Raw genomic sequence first — 19,503 nt, 5'->3', positions numbered from 1 at the left:
GGCATCTGGTCCCATCACTTCATGGGAAATAGATGGGGAAACAGTGGAAACAGTGTCAGACTTTATTTTGGGGGGCTCCAAAATCACTGCAGATGGTGACTGCAGCCATGAAATTAAAAGACACTTACTCCTTGGAAGGAAAGTTATGACCAGCCTACATAGCATATTGAAAAGTAGAGACATTACTTTGCCGATTAAGGTCCGTTTAGTCAAGGCTATGATTTTTCCTGTGGTCGTGTATGGATGTGAGAGTTGGACTGTGAAGAAAGCTGAGCACTGAAGAATTGATGCTTTTGAAATGTGGTGTTGGAGAAGACTCTTGAGAGTCCCTTGGACTGTAAGGAAATCCAACCAGTCCATTCTGAAGGAGATCAGCCCCGGGATTTCTTTGGAAGGAATGACGCTGAAGCTGAAACTCCAGTACTTTGGCCACCTCATATGAAGAATTGACTCATTGGAAAAGACTCTGATGCTGGGAGGGATTAGGTTCAGGAGGAGAAGGGGGCGACCGAGGATGAGATGGCTGGATGGCATCACTGACTCAATGGACTCTGAGTTTGAGTGAACTCCAGGAGTTGGTGATGGACAGGGAGGCCTGGCGTGCTGCGATTCATGGGGTCGCAAAGAGTCAGACACGACTGAGCGACTGAACTGAACCGAACTGAATGTAATATTGATCCTCTCTACTAGTATGAAAGTGAAACGTTTGAAAACACACACTGTGACACACCTGCAAACAAGTCCTTAGTATCTAAGGTAACTGATTTAAATAAAACATTGTGGAAAGTTACTCTCTAAATACTTGAAATAATATCCTATAAAAGGACAGAAAGCACCAGGCAAACTTACGTTATACACAGAAGCTTTATTTTGCCCAAGAACTACAGTATTTGACCTTTCAAAAACAGCAGTGAACACACACCAAATGTCATCCAGTTCCATAAGCAAAAAACCTACACGTTGTGCTTGACATTCTTTCTCCCTTAGCCACCATGTACAGTCACAGGGTCCTGACCATTTGACCTCCTAAATATTTCCCCAAACTGCCCTTTTCTCTCTGTCTCCACTGTTGACATCCACACCTGGTACTGAAGTGAACAGCCAGCATCCTTGAATCCAAACTGGCTCTCTTCTCCATTCTTCACAGTTTCGCCAGAGTGGTCTTTCCAAATGCTTACCTGCCTTTGACATGCTCCTGCATAAAAACTTTTAATGCTCCTCCATTGCTTTTAGGGAAAGCCCCACACTCTTCATGGGACCACCCAGTCTGGCACATGTTTAGCACCCAGAGCCCAGCTCTTACTCCTGTCTCTTTCACACTCTGCACTCCAATTTCAGTTTTATTTTTGTCCTCTAAAATCTGTGTCTGCTCCTGCCCCAGGCCCTTTGCACGTGATATCACCCTTACCAGAAATGTACTTTTTAAGTTTTTACTTTCAATGTCCGTTTTTAAAGTGGTTATTGAATTTTTTACAATATTGCTGCTGTTTTATGTTTTGGTTTTCTGGCCACGAGGCACATGTGATCTCAGCTCCCCAGCCAGGGATTGAACTTTCATTCCCTGCACTGGAAGGTGAGGTCTTAACCACCGGACCACCAGGGAAGTCCCTCCAGGAGTCTTCTTCATCCTGCTTTGTTGTTGTTTAATCGTTAAGTCATAGCCCACTCTTGCAACCCCATGGACTGTAGCCCTCAAGGCTCCTCTGTCCATGGGATTTCCCAGCAAGAATACTGAAGTGGGTTGCTATTTCCTTCTCCAGGGGATCTTCCCCACCCAGGGACTGAACCCGAGTCTCCTGAATGCAGGCAGATTCTTTCCTGCTGAAGCCCTTATCCTGCTCTAAGCCTAGCTAACTCACTTAGCTCGGAGTTCAATGGTTTCTCCTTACCCATTCAGGCTGGGTCAGGCTTGTTTATTATGTGTTCTCACAGAAATAACTCCTTTTCTTGTAGGAATTTCTTGTTTGTAATGATATGATCAATAGTGTAACTGTTTCCTCTACTAGATCATCATGCCTTAAGACTACCGATTATATCATTTTTGCTCATAGTTGTATCTCTAGGTTAAGGACAGTGACTGGCCAGAATATAATGCCTAAATTTCATGCATTTATTTATCCAGTTAACAATGAATTTAGACATTATTAAGTGCAGAATAATGGAAACTTGTTACCATGTGTGTTCACAGTATTTAAATTTTCAAATTTATTATGTAATATCTAGGACAGAAAGTTTAGCATTTGTACAAAGAGTTGGACATGACTGAGTGACTAACCCTTTCATTTTTCATATGTGTGTGTGTATATGTATATATACATTTTGATCAATTTTAAATAATATCAGTTCAGTTCAGTTCAGTCGTGTCTGACTCTTTGCGACCCCATGAATTGCAGCACGCCTGGCCTCCCTGTCCATCACCAACTCCCGGAGTTCACCCAAACTCACGTCCATCGAGTCCGTGATGCCATCCAGCCATCTCATCCTTGGTCGCCCCCTTCTCCTCCTGCCCCCAATCCCTCCCAGCATCAGGGTCTTTTCCAATGAGTTAAATTTTCACATGAGGTAGCCAAAGTACTGGAGCTTCAGCTTCAGCATCATTCCTTCCAAAGAAATCCCAGGGCTGATCTCCTTCAGAATGGACTGGTTGGATCTCCTTGCAGTCCAAGGGACTCTCAAGAGTCTTCTCCAACACCACAGTTCAAAAGCATCAATTCTTCGGTGCTCAGCTTTCTTCACAGCCCAACTCTCACATCCATACATGACCACAGGAAAAACCATAGCCTTGACTAGACAGACCTTTGTAGGCAAAGTAATGTCTCTGCTTTTCAATATGCTATCTAGGTTGGTCATAACTTTCCTTCCAAGGAGTAAGTGTCTTTTAATTTCATGGCTGCAGTCACCATCTGCAGTGATTTTGGAGCCCCCCAAAATAAAGTCTGACACTGTTTCCACTGTTTCCCCATCTATTTCCCATGAAGTGATGGGACCAGACGCCATGATCTTCATTTTCTGAATGTTGAGCTTTAAGCCAACTTTTTCACTCTCCACTTTCACTTTCATCAAGAGGCTTTTTAGCTCCTCTTCACTTTCTGCCATAAGGGTGGTGTCATCTGCATATCTGAGATTATTGATATTTCTCCCAGCCATCTTGATTCCAGCTTGTGCTTCTTCCAGCCCAGCGTTTCTCATGATGTACTCTGCATAGAAGTTAAATAAGCAGGGTGACAATATACAGCCTTGATGTACTCCTTTTCCTATTTGGAACCAATCTGTTGTTCCATGTCCAGTTCTAACTGCTGCTTCCTGACCTGCATATAGGTTTCTCAAGAGGCAGGTCAGGTGGTCTGGTGTTCCCATCTCTTTCAGAATTTTCCACAGTTTGTTGTGATCCACACAGTCAAAGGCTTTGGCATAGTCAAGAAAGCACAAATAGATGTTTTTCTGGAACTCTCTTGCTTTTTCCATGATCCAGCAGATGTTGGCAATTTGATCTCTCGTTCCTCTGCCTTTCCTAAAACCAGCTTGAACATCTGGAGGTTCACGGTTCACATATTGCTGAAGCCTGGCTTGGAGAATTTTGAGCATTACTTTACTAGCATGTGAGATGAGTGCGATTGTGTGGTAGTTTGAGCATTCTTTGGCATTGCCTTTCTTTGGGATTGGAATGAAACCTGACCTTTTCCATTATTCCCATTTCCTAGTGTCATACTCTCAATCAACCTGGAAAGTAAAACAATTTCCTTTTGCCTGTAAAATTCATAATATAACATGAAAATAACTCAGAGCTAATTATATAATTAAACCTACAGCAGGATTGAGCTTCGTGGTGTTGCCTTCATCTGGGTAAAGTCATATAGCCAATAGGCTGACATTTTCCTCTCGTTGGTCACTCTTCTTCTCACAAAGTGTGGCTCTTTTCTCACCTCTTTTCTGACCCTCCTGACCCTTCTCTTCAGTGGTGTTTATCTGCCCTTTTGTGTATCCTTTGGAATTATCAAACAACTTGCAACCAGAATCTGGGGACTCATGGCCAGTGTGTTTCCAGCTAATAATATAAAAGCAAAGGAAAACAATCTTTGGGTTTTCATTTCAGCACCACGTGAGCTCCCTCTGTATTCCACACATTCATGTTGATGATGGTTCTTTTTCCTTTTTGTTAGTGTTGGTAGTTTTTTATTACTGACCTCTTTTATTCCAGTAAGATTTATTTGATATTCTGGGTCCGGGGGAAACCCCTTACCTTTGGCTCATATTTTCAACGTTGTTGTTTTTAATAAATATTGCTCGGTAGCAGCAGTATGTACACAAATTATCGTACAAATAGACATGAAAGCATCTTAATCCATTGCTTATGAGGACCTAAGCCCTCAGAGTCTTAAAATCATCACCTCTGACATGGGATCATGCTATTCTTCTTCTCAAAGCATTTTTAACTGTACTGTTGAATCAAACAAAATATATGTGAGTGGGCTCTAAAAATCATAAAGCTCAATATAGGTTAATATTTTTCAACAAATATAACATTTTAGGAGTATTTCAGAACCTACTTCTAGTTCATTTTTCTATGGAAGCTTGTATTTTATAGGTTGGATAAATGATACTTTTGATTATTTGTGTGGTTTGGTTTTTACTTATGCGAGTGGTTTTTGACTGAGCATTTTTATTAGGAAAAATCCACAATGCAAACACACACTAAAAGTTTTATGGGAAGGTCTAACTTAAAGTGGAGCTTAAAGGAAAGAAAGTAGAAAAAGCTTGTAGAGGCATGTACAAATGTTTTTTCAATCATTCAGTGGCTGGGGAAGGTGTATATGCCTTGGGTGAAGAGGAGAAGAGATTCATTTTAAGTATTCCCATGTATTTTGTTCTTGTTGTTGTTTTTAACTCTTTTAGTCTACTTTTCCCCCCCTTAACAATTATATCCTAAGACATGTGACTCTTCTGCCAAAGTGATAGCATATATCAGTTATTAGTATTTTCCGTTTATATTTGTTTTCACCCGTAGTTACATGTAGATAAAGAGTAGCTGTATAAGGTACATTTTAAAAAATAATCTTGCGTGTTTGGTTTTGACTGTGCTGGATCTTCATTGCCCTGCGGGTCTTCCTCTAGTTGCGTTGAGCGGGGACTGCTCTCTGGTTGTGGTGTTTGGGCTTCTCGTATTGGTGGCTACTCTTGAGGAGCATGGGCTCTAGGGCGCTTGGGCTTCCGTAGTTGTGGTCCTGGCCTCTAAAACACTGGCTCAACACCACAACACTGGCTCCATTGCAGTGCACAGACTTGGTTGCTCCGAGGCATGTGGGATCTTCCTGGACCGGGGATCGAACCCATGTCTCCTGCGTTGGCAGGTGAATTCTTTACCACTGAGCCACCAAGAAAGCCCTAAGGTATATATTTCCTGTGTTCTCACTGAGTAAATAACGATCTGTATGAGTTATCAGTTCCTTAATGATACCAGGTAGCCACCAATGACCGCGGAAGTAGGATAGAATAATTAAATGTGTAATTAATGCTTGTGCATCCAGAGTCATATGGAGCTGGGCTAGGTGGCTCTGTCGATGTTGGTAGGATCTGATCACTTGTCTGGAAACAGGCTACTTTAAGTTGGGCAACTTGGCTATCGTCCACGTGTCCCTCCTCCAGCAGGCAAGCCCAGCGTGCTCTCCGCACAGTGGAGAGACTGAGAGGGCAAACCCAATTGAACACGCGCCTGACAAGCCTCTGCCCTCTCCCCCTTAGCTCACAGTGAGAAGACAAGTCAAATGACATGCTGAAGACCTTTGATTCAGGGGAGGGTGAAGAATTCAGCCCATTTTTGCAACTGATCACATTGATATATGGCAAAGACCATCACACTATTGTCAAGTAATTATCCTACAATTAAAAGCAAACTATAAATTAAAAAAAACTAAATTAAAAAAATGATTAAACTTGTAAATAAAGTACCTCTCTTCAGTTGAATGATAAATGGATAGGAATAGCTAAATTAGTCATCTTGATGAAAATAAATGTACTTGGGCAAATTGCTTAACCCCTCTGGGCTCCGTTTCTTCATTTCTAAAATGAGGGTACTAATAGTACCAACCTCATAGATTACAGTGTGGGTTACTTGATTAGGTGAATGTATAGAAGAGTCCTTGGTACAGAATTATACACAAGTTAAGTGTTATCTGTAATTATGTATACTCTGTCTCTCAGTCGTGTCTGACTGTTTGTGACCCTGTGGACTGTAGTCCACCAGGCTCCTCTGTCCATGGAATTCTCCAGGCAAGAATACTGGACTGAGTTGCTATTTCCTTCTCCAGGGGCTCTTCCTGACACAGGGATCAAACCTGTGTCTCCTGCATTGGCAGGCAGATTCTTTACCACTAGCACCAACTGGGAAGCCCTGTGTTATTAACACAATAATGACTTTGTTAGTAGTATTATTAGGCATCCATTTTTAAGTGATAACAAATTGTGAGAATGGTATATGGTTGGGTTAATACTTCTTTAAGCATATTTATTTTGTGGTAGTTTTGCTAATATTTATAGCACTGATACCATCTGTTCATGTTGCAAGCATTATTATTTTAGGAATTTATTCATGTCTATATTATGGAGAAAACAGATTTAACATTCTAGAACCAGTTCCCACATATTTTAATTACAATCTTAAAGCTTCTTATTTAAAGATACACTGTAAATATATTTGTTTCCATTTTCTTGCGTTAATAAATTTTTATTCTAATCATAAAAATAATAGCAAGCTTATGAATAATGCCAATTTAAAGATTGAGGGCAGGAGGAGAAAGGGACGACAGAGGATGAGATGGTTGGATGGCATCACCAACTCAATGGACATGGGTTTGGGTGGGCTCCAGGAGCTGGTTATGGACAGGGTGGCCTGGCGTGCTGCAGTTCATGGGGTTGCAAAGAGTCAGTCATGACTGAGCGACTGAACTGACTGAACTGAATCAACATTTATTAAAATTTCATGATCATTTATTAATTTGTTCTGTATAGTAACAGGAGGGCTTCCCTGGTGGCTCAGTGGTAAAAAAATTTGCCTGCCAATGCAGGAGACTGAGATTTGATCCCTGGGTCAGGAAGATCCCCAGGAGAAGGAAATAGCAACCCACTCCAGTATTCTTACTTGGTGAATCCCATGGACAGAGGAGCCTGGTGGGCTACAGTCCACAGAGTTGGAAAGAGTCAGACACAACTTAGTGACTGAGCAACGAAACAACAGCTTTTAATATAGTCAGAGAGAAAACCAAAAGAGAGGCAGGAACTCAATGGATTGCGGACTATGACATAGCCAAGCACTTTCACAGGAAGCCCGGACCCAAAACGTACCGTAAAGGCTTTTCCAGGGCCGAAACACTGATGAAAATACTGATTCAAATGGTCTGCATTTGTATATATGAAAATAAGTGCAATCCAGACTTCATTTGGGAATATTCTCAACTAGCTTAATGACCCCTCCCTCAATTCCCTAGGTTGGAAAGTCCTCGAAATTTACCTTTAGATGAGAGTTGGCAAAATTTTTTAGCCAAGGACCATTCAGTAAATACTGCAGTTTTTGCTGGTCATGCAATCTCAACTCTCCTCTGAACTTTGTAGCACCAATTTGGCCCATGGACTGTAGTTTGCCAACCGCTGAGTCAGATTCTCAAGGTTACTGTTAGCTATTAGGTTATGATTATGCTGAGTTATCTGGGTTTATTGCTTATTCATTGGTTACAAATTGTGGAGCCTGGGTCCTCTATTTCCCCCCATCCCTTTCTCTCATTCTGATGGGAGAAGCCTAGCTTGCTGCATGCAAATGGCCCATCACGGTATTTTCCTAAACAAAGACGTTTCCCTCCAAAGAGGAATTCTGCTGCTACTGTTAAGATAATAAGTACACCACAGATGGTGCTTTCCTTTCAAAACAAGCACAACAGAAAAGGAGATATGAAATTTTGTTTCATTGTTGTGTTTTTTCTCTTCTGTGATTCGATGATTTCGTTTGGCAAAGTTACAGATTAATATTTAAGCTTCTGCTGGGACTCTATCGCTGTTGATTTTTGCTGTGGCAGTGTTGGTGGCTCTAAATATAGTCTGGAAGGAGGAGAAAAAGACATACCAAACTCCTTATCTATTTCATTTTGGCAGTTTCAAAGAGTTTATAGCTGAGCTTAGACTTAAATACGTCTTCTCATATTATCATTGCCAGCTGTAGAATGTCTCACTGGCACAATCTTGGTATTGCTCAATCGTTTAAAAACCATCCATCAGGTTAGGGCTGTATTGACAAGCCTCCTGGGGTTCCTTCCTTCCTGAGCTCTTCTTTTGCCGGTCCACACTGGGGGTCTCAAATTGATGTGCTCAGGGGGCATCTCAGATCCTTGATACACACTATACTGAAAACCAAAGCAGGAACAAACAAACAGTTGCCAACATACACAGGAGATTTTTATCCAGAAACCCAGGGTTTTTTATCCCTTGAAAACCAGATCACTAAAGATCTAAGGCTTTTGTTTTCCAATGAGAACTGTCATCTTTCCTGCCACTCCGTCTGTCTGCTGAACTCCGAGACTAAGGGAGGGGCATTTACCCTCACATGTGCTCTGCTGGGCTGGACCCAGCAGGCCTGCAAGTGTTGTACTTGATCAGCTTCAAGATCTAAGAAAGAGTCCAGAGTCAGCAATGGTGTCGCTCAGTTCCTCCAACCATCCTGTTATTCTATGATTATTTACTTAGTTATTTATTATTTATTTTTGGCTGTGCTGGGTCTTCGTTGCTACATGGACTTTCCCTAGTTACTGCAAGTGAGGGCTACTCTTTGTTGCAGGCGCATGGGCTCCTCATTGAGGTGGCTTCTCTTGTTCTGGAGCTCAGGCTTTAGCTGCTTGAGCTGCAGTAATTGTGGTGCAGAGGCTTAGTTGCTCTATGCCATGTGGGATCTTCCTGGACCAGGGATAGGACCTGTGTCCCCTGCACTGGCAGGTGGGTTCTTAATCACTGGACCACCAGGGAAGTTCCTTATCCTGTGATTTTTGTATCCAAGCCCGGAGATTAAGTAACTTGCCCCAGGACACCCAGCAAGGAAGGAGTAGGGTCAGGGTTGACGCCAGGCGGTCTGGATCCACAGATGTTGTTCACCGTTATTCTATCTTCCATTTGCAAATTAAAAGTATATTTGTCCCTTATGAGTAGTTACCAATCTCAGTTTCCATTAATCCTACCAGTTCTCCTGAGAATGAGGGGGGTTGTGTTCAACTCCAGTATTTCATGAGCAGATTAACTTCTCTGAAAGTCTAGCAAAGAGCATTAGACAATAGTAGCCTTAAATGTAGTGTGTGTGTGTGCATGTGAGTATGTGTATACACAGTAATTATTTAACCAAGAATAAAGAAGGGTGAAAAAGTACCAACTAGTCTCTACCAGCACAACTGCCTGAAAGCTTTGGCTCTAATGTGGAAGACTGAATCACCTCCCTGTGAAGTCACTGCCACAGCTTGCATAAAGGATGTGTTATTGACTTCCTCGGAGTCCTAAGATGCAAACATTGTATCTAAAAAGACTTAGTGTCAGAGGTATGCTAAGGTGCGTGCTGAGTCACTTTAATCGTGTCTGACTCTGTGTGACCCTATGGACTGTAGCCCACCAGGCTCCTCTGTCCATGGGATTCCCCAGGCAAGAATACTAGAGTAGGCTGCGACACCCTCCTCCAGGGGATCTTCCCAACCTAGGAGTTGAACCCATGTCTCCTGTGTCTCCTGCATTGGCCCGCGGGCTCTTTACCACTAGCACCACCATACTGAGGTACACTCTGAGAATAAACGTCTTCATTATCTTTCATATTCAACTTCGTCAATTTAGAGTAGAAACCATACATTTCTAACTGCCATTGCAAGGCAAGCAGCATCCTCCATATTTCATACATCACAGCAGTAGGGATTGGATCCATGTAAGGAAGGGTTGACTACTCTGTGGACCTGCATTTCGAAAGCTGGAGGTCAGTCTTCCTGGAGATTAAGATCAGTCTTCTATGATCGTCTTAATAAGGAAAGACTCTGGGTAGACACCCAGTATCTTAGCCAGCAGGTGCCAGCTCCTCTCCCTGCCTGAATGATCAACTTGGTCAGCCTTTACCAAACCCACTCCCAGTTGATTCTAAGACAGATTTTTAACAATAAAACCTGCTTTAGGTTTTATTTTTATGCTTGGACGCCTTGAAAGTGAAGTGGAAGAGTTAGTCGCTCAGTCGTGTCCAGCCCTTTGCAACTCCATGGACTGTAGTCCACCTGACTTCTGTGTCCATGGAATTCTCCAGGCAAGAATACTGGAGTGGGCTGCCCTTCCCTTCTCCAGGCAATCTTCCTGACCCAGGGATTGAACCTGGGTCTCCTGCATTGCAGGTAGATTCTTTACCCTCTGAGTCACCAGGGAAGCCCTTTGGATGCCTTGGCTTGTCTCAATAAAATGACAAAGGACATGCCAAATTCTAATCTGTTTGTCCCAGAAGATCCATGTTCAACCAGTATTATATTTATTAATATTTTGAGGATAAGCCAGATTTAGAACATTCCATTTTATTTTCCTTACCTCACCACAAATGTGTGAACTTGAACCCTTTTATCAGTCTTTCTTCTGTTCAGGGCCTGGAGATTGACTTGCCAAAGTTATCACTTACTAGTGAGAGAACTCATAGGAAATTTGGAGAAATAAAACTTAATGGAAGACCAGAACATTTATTCAGATGGTATCTTATTCAAATGGGGGCTACATAAATTCCTTTGGGAGGGGCTAAACCTATCCTTCTGCTATTTTAATCTTATCAAATTAATCACTGGAGCTGTCATCTTTGTCATGAGAAGCATCTGCCATTAACAAAACCTGTTCCCCTTGGAAAACAATTTAACTTTCATTGAATTAAAGTTATGGCGCACTCTGGATAAATTGTATCCTGCAAGAGATACCACTTGATAATTAACACTCTCATGGGAAATACTTAAAGACCATTTCTACAGGAAACAATGTCATACCCCTTATTATGGTTAGCATAATTTTAACTCTTAAAGATTTTATTTTTTTAGATCCTAAATGATGTGTTTTTCTGAATGTGTATAGAAAATAACTTCTTTAAAAGAAAATAAAGTTACCATTTTTCAGCAGTCATAAAAATCTACTAAGGTGAAAAAAAATTTAAATATGTGATATTTTCAAAAAGATAATGACAATAAAGCTCTACTTTGCATCTGTATTTCATAAATATGGAATAGCACAGTATTGAGCCTATATAAAATAGTCACAAAAGCTAGTTAAGTGACTTCCATGATATGCAACTAAGAAGGTGGAATTTTAAAATTATTTTTCAAAGAAGTCTATCAGAAATGCTTTTGTAGGTTAACTTCTAGAAGTAGGTAAAACTCATCTATGAATATTTGTAATTTTAATAATTTCAAAGTAGCAACTGTGTATTATTCATCAGTTGATGTAGATCTTGGTGTTGAAAGTCATGTTAACTCATTGTGCTGTTTCAGAATAGGTGGGGTGGAATTTAGTCATAACAGCTATTGATGGTTCTCTTGAAGAGTTCCAGGGGGGCTCCAGACCATGACCCCTGGCCTCAGCTTCAGGGGCTAGTTTGTGTGCCAACTGATGGTCAGGGGGTTAGTTTTAGGTGTCAGTTTGTCTCTTTGTAGGTAAAACATGTCATCCTGTAATAGAGGTGATCCAGTGAACAACTGGAAACTGTTAGATTATCATGTAATAATAATTCCTACAGAAATATTGAAAATAGGTTAGCAAATACCTTCAATAAATCTTTTAGAGGTTTGGCCAAACAGTTCGTTTGGGTTTTTCCATAAGATGTTACAGAAAAACCTTAAGTAACCTCTTGACCAACCCAATATTATTATTATTTTTTAAATTTATTGTGAATACAGGGTGCTGGACTTCCCAGGTGGCACTAGTGGTAAAAAGCCCGCCTGAATATGCAGGAGACAAAGGAGATACGGGTTTGCCCCCTGGGTCTGGAAGACCACCTGGAGGAAGGCATGGCAACCCACTCCAGTAATCTTGCCTGGAGAATCCCAGGGACAGAGGAGCCTGGCGGGCTACAGTCCATGGGGTCCCACATAGTTGGACACGACTGAAGCAACTTAGCACAAAGGCATGCACAGGGTGGTACTTTATCATGTTGTTTCTGGTGATACCCTGCTTGAATTGTATCCTGTTCAACCGAATACTATTGCTCCTGTCTTCTATTTTCTAATTAGAGGACATCCATAATTTTGCCTATATACATACATACATACATGAATGTGTGCTAAGTCAGTTCAGTTGTGTCCGACTCTTTGCGACCCTATGGACTGTAGCCACCCAGGCTTCTCTGTCCATGGGATTCTCTTGGAAAGAATCCTGGAGTGGGTTGCCATTTCCTTCTCTATGGGATCTTCCCAACCCAGGGATTGAACCTACGTTTCTTACTTCTCCTCCATTGGCATTGGCAGGCCGGATTTCCACCACTAACGCCACCTGTGAAGCCCCATACATATGTACATATATATATTTTTTCCCCCAAAGTAGCAGCTTCTTCTCAACACATTGTATGTTGATAAAAGTTGACACCTATAGGAAGAGGAACATCTGGTCATCCATGCCCGAGTGCTGCCTGGTTGGCTATCCTAGATGAGTTTCTGCAAGAAGGAAGAGGAAACACAAGGAAGCTCCCACCCCTTCCTCTAACCTTCATTTCTTCCTTTTCTCTCAACAGGAACTTTTTACCCCTGAATGCAAGTTTAAAGAATCTGTTTTTGAAAACTATTATGTAATCTACTCATCTATGCTGTACAGACAACAGGAATCTGGCAGAGCCTGGTTTTTGGGATTGAATAAAGAAGGGCAAGTTATGAAAGGAAACAGAGTAAAGAAAACCAAACCAGCAGCTCATTTTCTACCCAAGCCATTGGAAGGTGAGTGTCATGTGTGCATTATCCTGATCAGATGTATTACATGTTTATCTTCCACATCCATGACTCTGCCATGGCCACAAGGGAAGCTCGTGGAAGGCTGGAAATATCTCTCACCTTGCTCTGGGTGGTGGCCCCACAGGTGTCTACTTATATTGTGCATTTAAGATTTGTATACGTTACTGTATATATGTGTATGTGTGTATATATGCATATGGTGGTTCATCCTAATGAAACAGAAGGTATCTTCATAAAACATCAGATTTCAAAACCCTAAAAGCAGGTTGGGCAGCTCTAATTCACTTGTGTTTCTGATGGCAGAAGATTTTAAGTCAGTTCGTTCTCCCTAAGCACCAGTCAGTCTGAAAGTTGCTTTCCCAGGATTCCCTAGGTTCCTTTTCTAACAAAACCACACGAACTATTGGAATCAGTGATGTCACCAGATACTACTCAATTCCTTGGAGCCTCCTGGGATGTCAGTCCCAGTGATCTTCTTGCCATTCGGCACATCTACCTTGCTGCTACTGCTGCTGCTGAGTCGCTTTAGTCGTGTCTGACGCTGCGCGAACCCATAGACGGCAACCCACCAGGCTCCCCTGTCCCTGGGATTCTCCAGGCAAGAACACTGGAGTGGGTTGCCATTTCCTTCTCCAATGCATGAAAGTGAAAAGTGAAAGAGAACTCCCTCAGTCATATTCGACTCTTAGTGACCCCATGGACTGCAGCCTACCAGGCTCCTCTGTCCATGGGATTCTCCAGGCAAGAGTACTGCAGTGGGGTGTCATTGCCTTCTCCGACATCTGCCTTATAGGATATTAACTACAGATATTCAGTATTACATTTGAAAATGAGGCATAAAAATATACAGCACCTCACACTTACCTTCAGTTATTTAAGGGGTCTGTGCTTGATTGGCAGGAGAGAAAATCTAAACAATGAGCTCCAGAAGGTTCTGGCTTTGCCTGTTGCTTTGTATGGCTTTGAAGCTGACATAGCGTGATCATGTTGCTTTTTAATCACTTGAGAGTTTGAATTTAATGACCTAAAGACCTAGACTGGAGAAGATGAATGTCCATGTGTTGACAGCATGTAGGGTCGACATGACTGAAGTGACTTAGCAGCAGCAGCAGTGGGAGGAAAGTCTGACTTTTTCTCGCTGAACAAAGAGAACTGGATTAAATGCTTGCCATTCTCATATACTTTCTGTGGCGTGTGTGTGTGTGTGTGTGCGTGTGTGTGTGTCTATGGCCCCCATTTAAACCTTCTCTCCTTGACAAAAATCCAGGCACACCGACGTACACGGTTTGGAGACACAAAACTGGAAAATGCAAAAGGAAGTCATGCTTTCTGTTCAGGGGCTGGTTTTTACTGCTTTAAAACAGGAATTCCCTCTAGATGGGGTTACTCGACTTCCGGGAAAAAGGACTGGGCCTCCAGCGGAGGTCTGTGCGTGAACCTAACCAGGTAACATCTCCTTTTCTGCCCTCCTCCCCCGTCCCCATCACTAGTTGCCATGTACCGAGAACCGTCTTTGCATGACGTCGGAGAAACGGTCCCGAAGGCCGGGGTGACGCCGAGTAAAAGCACGAGCGCGTCGGCCATCATGAATGGAGGCAAACCAGTCAACAAAAGTAAGACGACATAGCCAGACCCTCACAGGTGTTGTGACTGACTCGCCCCCGAGCGCCCGTTGAGCCATTTATCCCGGCCAGACCCTCCCGCTTCCTCCGGGGGCCCAGGAGCCGCTGGGGGTAGGCTGCTCCCCGCTGGCCCGAACTCCTTGGTTGCAAGTGGATAAATCTCAACGCGTCGCGCCCCCCGACAAGAAGACACCTGGACAACCAGCTCAACTCAGACCATGGAATGCCCTACCAGATATGGAATGCCTTTTTAATATCTTTTCTGTGACTGTGACACTTCATGTGAATGACCTCCTTCACGAGTCCACTCGACACCTTGCCTGCTGACCGCTACCCATATTCCTTTTTGAGTCCCGTTTCGGCGAAATCCATGTGTTTCAGTTCGATTTTTGTAGCACACAGATACTCTTGAGTAAATTTCTAGTTAGATGCTGTAAACCTGTGCTATTCTGGAGTTCTCTTCTTCCCGTTTATTTTTTCCAGGGCTGCTGGCTCTACTGTCTGTGACCTTTTGTAGGGATGGTGTTCCTCTCAATCTTAACTGTCGCAGTTGGCTTAGTTGGGAGAGCGATCAGGGAAACAGAAAGGCTTCTAAACCTATTATGACCAATTGCATCTATAAAGATTAAGACTGTGGTCTCCGGCTCACACTACTGATGAAACACACATATACGCCCCGTCCAGTAGCAGATACTGTGCTCCTGAGGCCCGCGTGGCCGGGCTGAGAAACTAGGTCAAACGCGGTCATGGGAAGCGCTCTATGATCTGGGTTTGACATCCCCTTTAGTTTCTTTGTGTGTGTGTGTGTGTGTGTTTTATACATATCACAAGCTTACTGGTAATGGTAACATTTGCCTTGCCCAGCGAGCAAGACCCACTGGTTTTTGAGAAAGTGGGTCAAAAGAACTCTGTAGGCCTTGTAGGCCTGATTAAGGTTCATTTTTCATCTATGAATCCTCATTATTTGGGAAAAAAAAAAGGAAAAAAATCAATGATTAACAACCTACAAGAATTGCGCTACCTAAATCCATTTCAGATAAAGAATCCTTCCTGTTTTTAATGAACCAAACTTAACACCGTCCCCAATTTGGGCTGCGTTCCACTCACACTCAGCAGAGCATGGGCAAGGCGGCTGTTGTGTTCTCTCCTGCAGCAGCAATGCAAATGTTAGTTATAAATTAGACTTTAATATTTTTGGTGTTTAATGACAAGTTTTTAAACCAGACACATTAGAAAAAAAAAAAAAGTATTTTTTTCAGCTCAGCATGCTGAGTCAGGTACTGTGTTTTTCACCGGTCCATACCTCTGACTCAGCTTCTGGGGTCCATGTGGCCCTGTAGCTGAATTAGAGGTGCCTTGCCATGATCTCAGAATGCAGTCTGTTGAATTATTCTAGATTAAAAATAAAGGCAAACCAACACTTTCAAATATCAGGTTTTCAGTCCATCCGATATATATATATATATATTTTTTTTTCTTGCTTTTGTTTGATTTTGCTTTCTTAACTTCCTTTGGGATTTCCAACTGCTGAATTCTGAGCTTAGGGAAGACAGCAACTGAGAAAGTCCAGGAACAGTTGACTCCACAGTGAAGAAACCATGCAAAATGTTCACCATTGGCTCTAAAGAGTTTCAAAATGTTTGATACTAAACTGTTTGGAAATATATTTGTTAACTGTGTATACTTAATAAATTTCAATGTTTTTCTCCTCTGAACAGTTAATTGAGACCAAACTGAACCTCATTTATAGAAAACTATATGTGGTATCCATGTACTGGCCTCTTGTTATTTTCCATGTGGAAGGATGACCCAGTCGCCATTTTCTCCCATCTGCACTGTATTTACTGGGAAATTATTTTGTCACTGCTTTCCTAAGTCTCCATGACAGCCTTTGCCCAGCCTTTAAAAATTTTGGCCTGCTTAGCTGATTAAAGATTTACTATCAATTTAACTGTTTATGCTTATTTCATTTTCATATTGAATTCCACTTTAATAAATAAAAAGTTAGCATAACATCTGAGTAGATTTATTGTTGATAATGCTAAAGTACAAATACAACAAAATGATTCTTTTGACCTCTCTTGATTTCTTATTACACCGTTTCAAAGCCTATTATTTTTAATAGGCTAAGTTAAAATACATTAGATGAATTAATCAATTTTTAGGGAAGACATATACTCCATAGTATGTGACAAACTGTGAATAACAACTTGAAATTCCAGTTAGATGGACTGACCCTACCATGCACGTGTGTGCAGGTGCGCGTGCACACACACACACACACACACACACATCAAAAAACCCCACCTATATGTTTTTGGTAATCAGCCCTACTTGCTGGTTTCTTTTTCTCTCCTGCAAGCTTGTTTATCAGTTAAAATTATGACAAGATTTATTTTTGTAAATGAGTGAGATTTCAGTAAATGTGTACCTCTGTTTTGTTTTTTACATGAGTTATCTCTAAGGGCATTTATCCCTATGAATGGATGTCAAAATACTTTCTTCTAATATATGTTTAGACGTACTGCAGAGGGGTCCTTGTTATTTGTGATTTAGTTAGATCATTTCCTCTGTGTCTGGTCTGACCTGTTGCATGGAACAAGGACAGCACTGATGAACTGCATGTTGTAGGACCTGTGTTTCAAGAGCCATTGGTGTGTATTAATCTACATACAAAGAGTCTGTCTGCATTGTACAGTTTCTGTGTTTAATATCATTTGTTGTATTCATAAATACAACACAGTGAATAAAATATTTATATGAAGGCATATTCCAAAACATTGAACAACTTTATGTAACAAAATGGCATTGCATCACCCACAGATATAGAGAAATGTCGTGTAAATAAGTTTGGTAAACTCAGTCTCCCCCTTTACCATGCCAAAGAAGATTTTAGCTCTTTGATGATACCTCTTTTGCTATTTTTCCAGGATAAGACTCCACCGTTTTTCCCCCCTCAAAAACTAAGTTTGCTGTTTTAAGTGCAATCTGTCGCCATTGATACTCTGTACAGTAAATCTGATGGAATTCATTTGTATTTGGAGACCACCATGTGATCTGTACCTACATGTACGTATGTTGATTTTATCGAGTCTTTCCAGTATCACATGCCTTTTGCATTCATGTCTGGTGTGGAAGGGTTATGTCTGCTGATCTGTTATGATAGCTGTTGCTTCACTCATTCCTCAACAATGCTCTGGAATGTTTATTGTTTTAATATTTCAAGTGATATCATTTTATTTTCTTATGTTTGCTAAAATATTTCACTACAACTTAACCTGAAAAAATTAGAGAAGAGAGGCAAATGGTCCAACCTATATAAAGAGTACAATGGAATTGAGCATCATTCCATTACAAATCTTGGAGAATGTAGAGGTTCTTGCTTCAAATGTTCCTTTGCCCTGAGTGTTTGGGGTTAAGGACTGGCTTCAAAAGTGCCATGATGAACCCATAAGACTCCTGCCGTGGTCCAGTTATTTGCCTCTTGGAGTACAAGAGGAGTTTCTTTATCATACCTGGCCAGTTGCTTAATGAATGCTTAAAGCACTAAAACAGTCAGCTGTTTTCAGGATGACCAATATCAGATTTGGCTCTTTTTTAAAAAACAAGAAAAAAATACTTCTCGACTTAAAAGTTAGACATGTACCACTTCATTGAAAGTTCTCTCCCTAATATTAGAGGGAATAAGAACATTTTAGAAGGAGCCTATATCCAGGGATAGCTGTTGAGCTAAACACAGGCATCTCAGACTCCAGATGTGAATTGTGTTACTCTGGAGTAAAATACAGTTTTTAGAGTAGCTTTGTTTGCTTACAAAGTGGCCTGTTGACTCAATACTGAATGGGATTTCAAAAGCTTTGATAGTGAGTCTGCAAACAAAGGTTGAATTATGTCTTGTTTTTGTTTTCTCTTGGTTTTCTCTCTCATTTGGTCTAATCCCCATGTTGTGTTTGCCTTTGAAGTGGTGGAGGCCATTCCTTCCAATGCATGGTGAGAATCCAGATTAGCTCAGAGTCCAGGGTGATTCCCTTAGGTCTCAGGATGTTTGTAGACTCTTATTCAAAAGTCCTTTATGGAGGAATTCCTTAGTGATGGTTTGCCAAGCAAACTGGGTTGGTGCTAACACCATTGGCAAACATGTATCCTTCCCAATTGACGTATTTCCACCATTACCAACTTGAATGAGCCAATAAAATTTCCCTCCAACTGTTATAAGTTTATTCTTGCCCTGCCTTTTTTTTTTTGAAGAGGGAGTTTCTATCTAAGCAATGGAATCAAAAGTCAAAGTACAAAATCACATCTAAGAAGGGTAGAAATTTATGTCTTTGTACGTAACTATGTTTATTTTTCTCCAAGTTAAACATGTAAGTTAAATCACGTCTTCATTGATGTCTGCATTGCTAGAGACCCAAAATCATACATAAACACACACAAGAACTGTTGCAGCAGACAGAAAGTGGTAAAATGAAAATATTTTTGTTTTAGAAGAAAAATATTCATTAGCGTGTAGGTACCATGTGAATTAATGCCGTAATTTCCTTTTGGCTCAATAATTCTGAGCTAAATAAGCCCCAGAATAGAGCTGAATTATATTTTCAGCTTTGTCAAAAGATTTGGACCAATCACATTTTGAACTTTATAATACACTAATTTCTCCATATTTTAACTTTTTCTTAAAAAAGAAAACATGAACGCTAAGGACATTTTTGTTAAATGAAAATAGAAAAAGAACAGCATTTTTGTTGTAGGTGCCGTTAATGAAAAGGGTTAACAGATATAGAGAGTGATAAGAAAAAGAAGACACACCAAGGGTTATGTGAGAAGAGAGGAAGCTAAGAGCAGTTTCAGTAGAGCAGAGGCTGGCAAACTCCTGCTTGGGTACAAGCCAAATCCATCTCCCAATGTTTCTTACAGTCCAG

General features: G+C 41.3%; 1 protein-coding gene across 1 annotated transcript in view; it reads left to right on the top strand.

The window, feature by feature from the left end:
- Positions 1-14,589, top strand: part of FGF14 (fibroblast growth factor 14) — a 163,783-nt gene extending 149,194 nt beyond the window's left edge. The window contains exons 4-5 of the mRNA XM_052650186.1: positions 12,749-12,947; positions 14,453-14,589. Coding sequence (XP_052506146.1) covers positions 12,749-12,947; positions 14,453-14,589 — 336 coding nt within the window. The remainder of the gene's footprint in view (positions 1-12,748; positions 12,948-14,452) is intronic.
- Positions 14,590-19,503: the final 4,914 nt, after the last annotated feature.

This window comes from Budorcas taxicolor, chromosome 12 (assembly GCF_023091745.1).
Source record: "Budorcas taxicolor isolate Tak-1 chromosome 12, Takin1.1, whole genome shotgun sequence".
Classification (NCBI taxonomy): Eukaryota; Metazoa; Chordata; class Mammalia; order Artiodactyla; family Bovidae; genus Budorcas; species Budorcas taxicolor.
The sequence above is the reverse complement of the archived record's forward strand: the minus strand, read 5'-3'. Positions and strand labels throughout refer to the sequence as shown.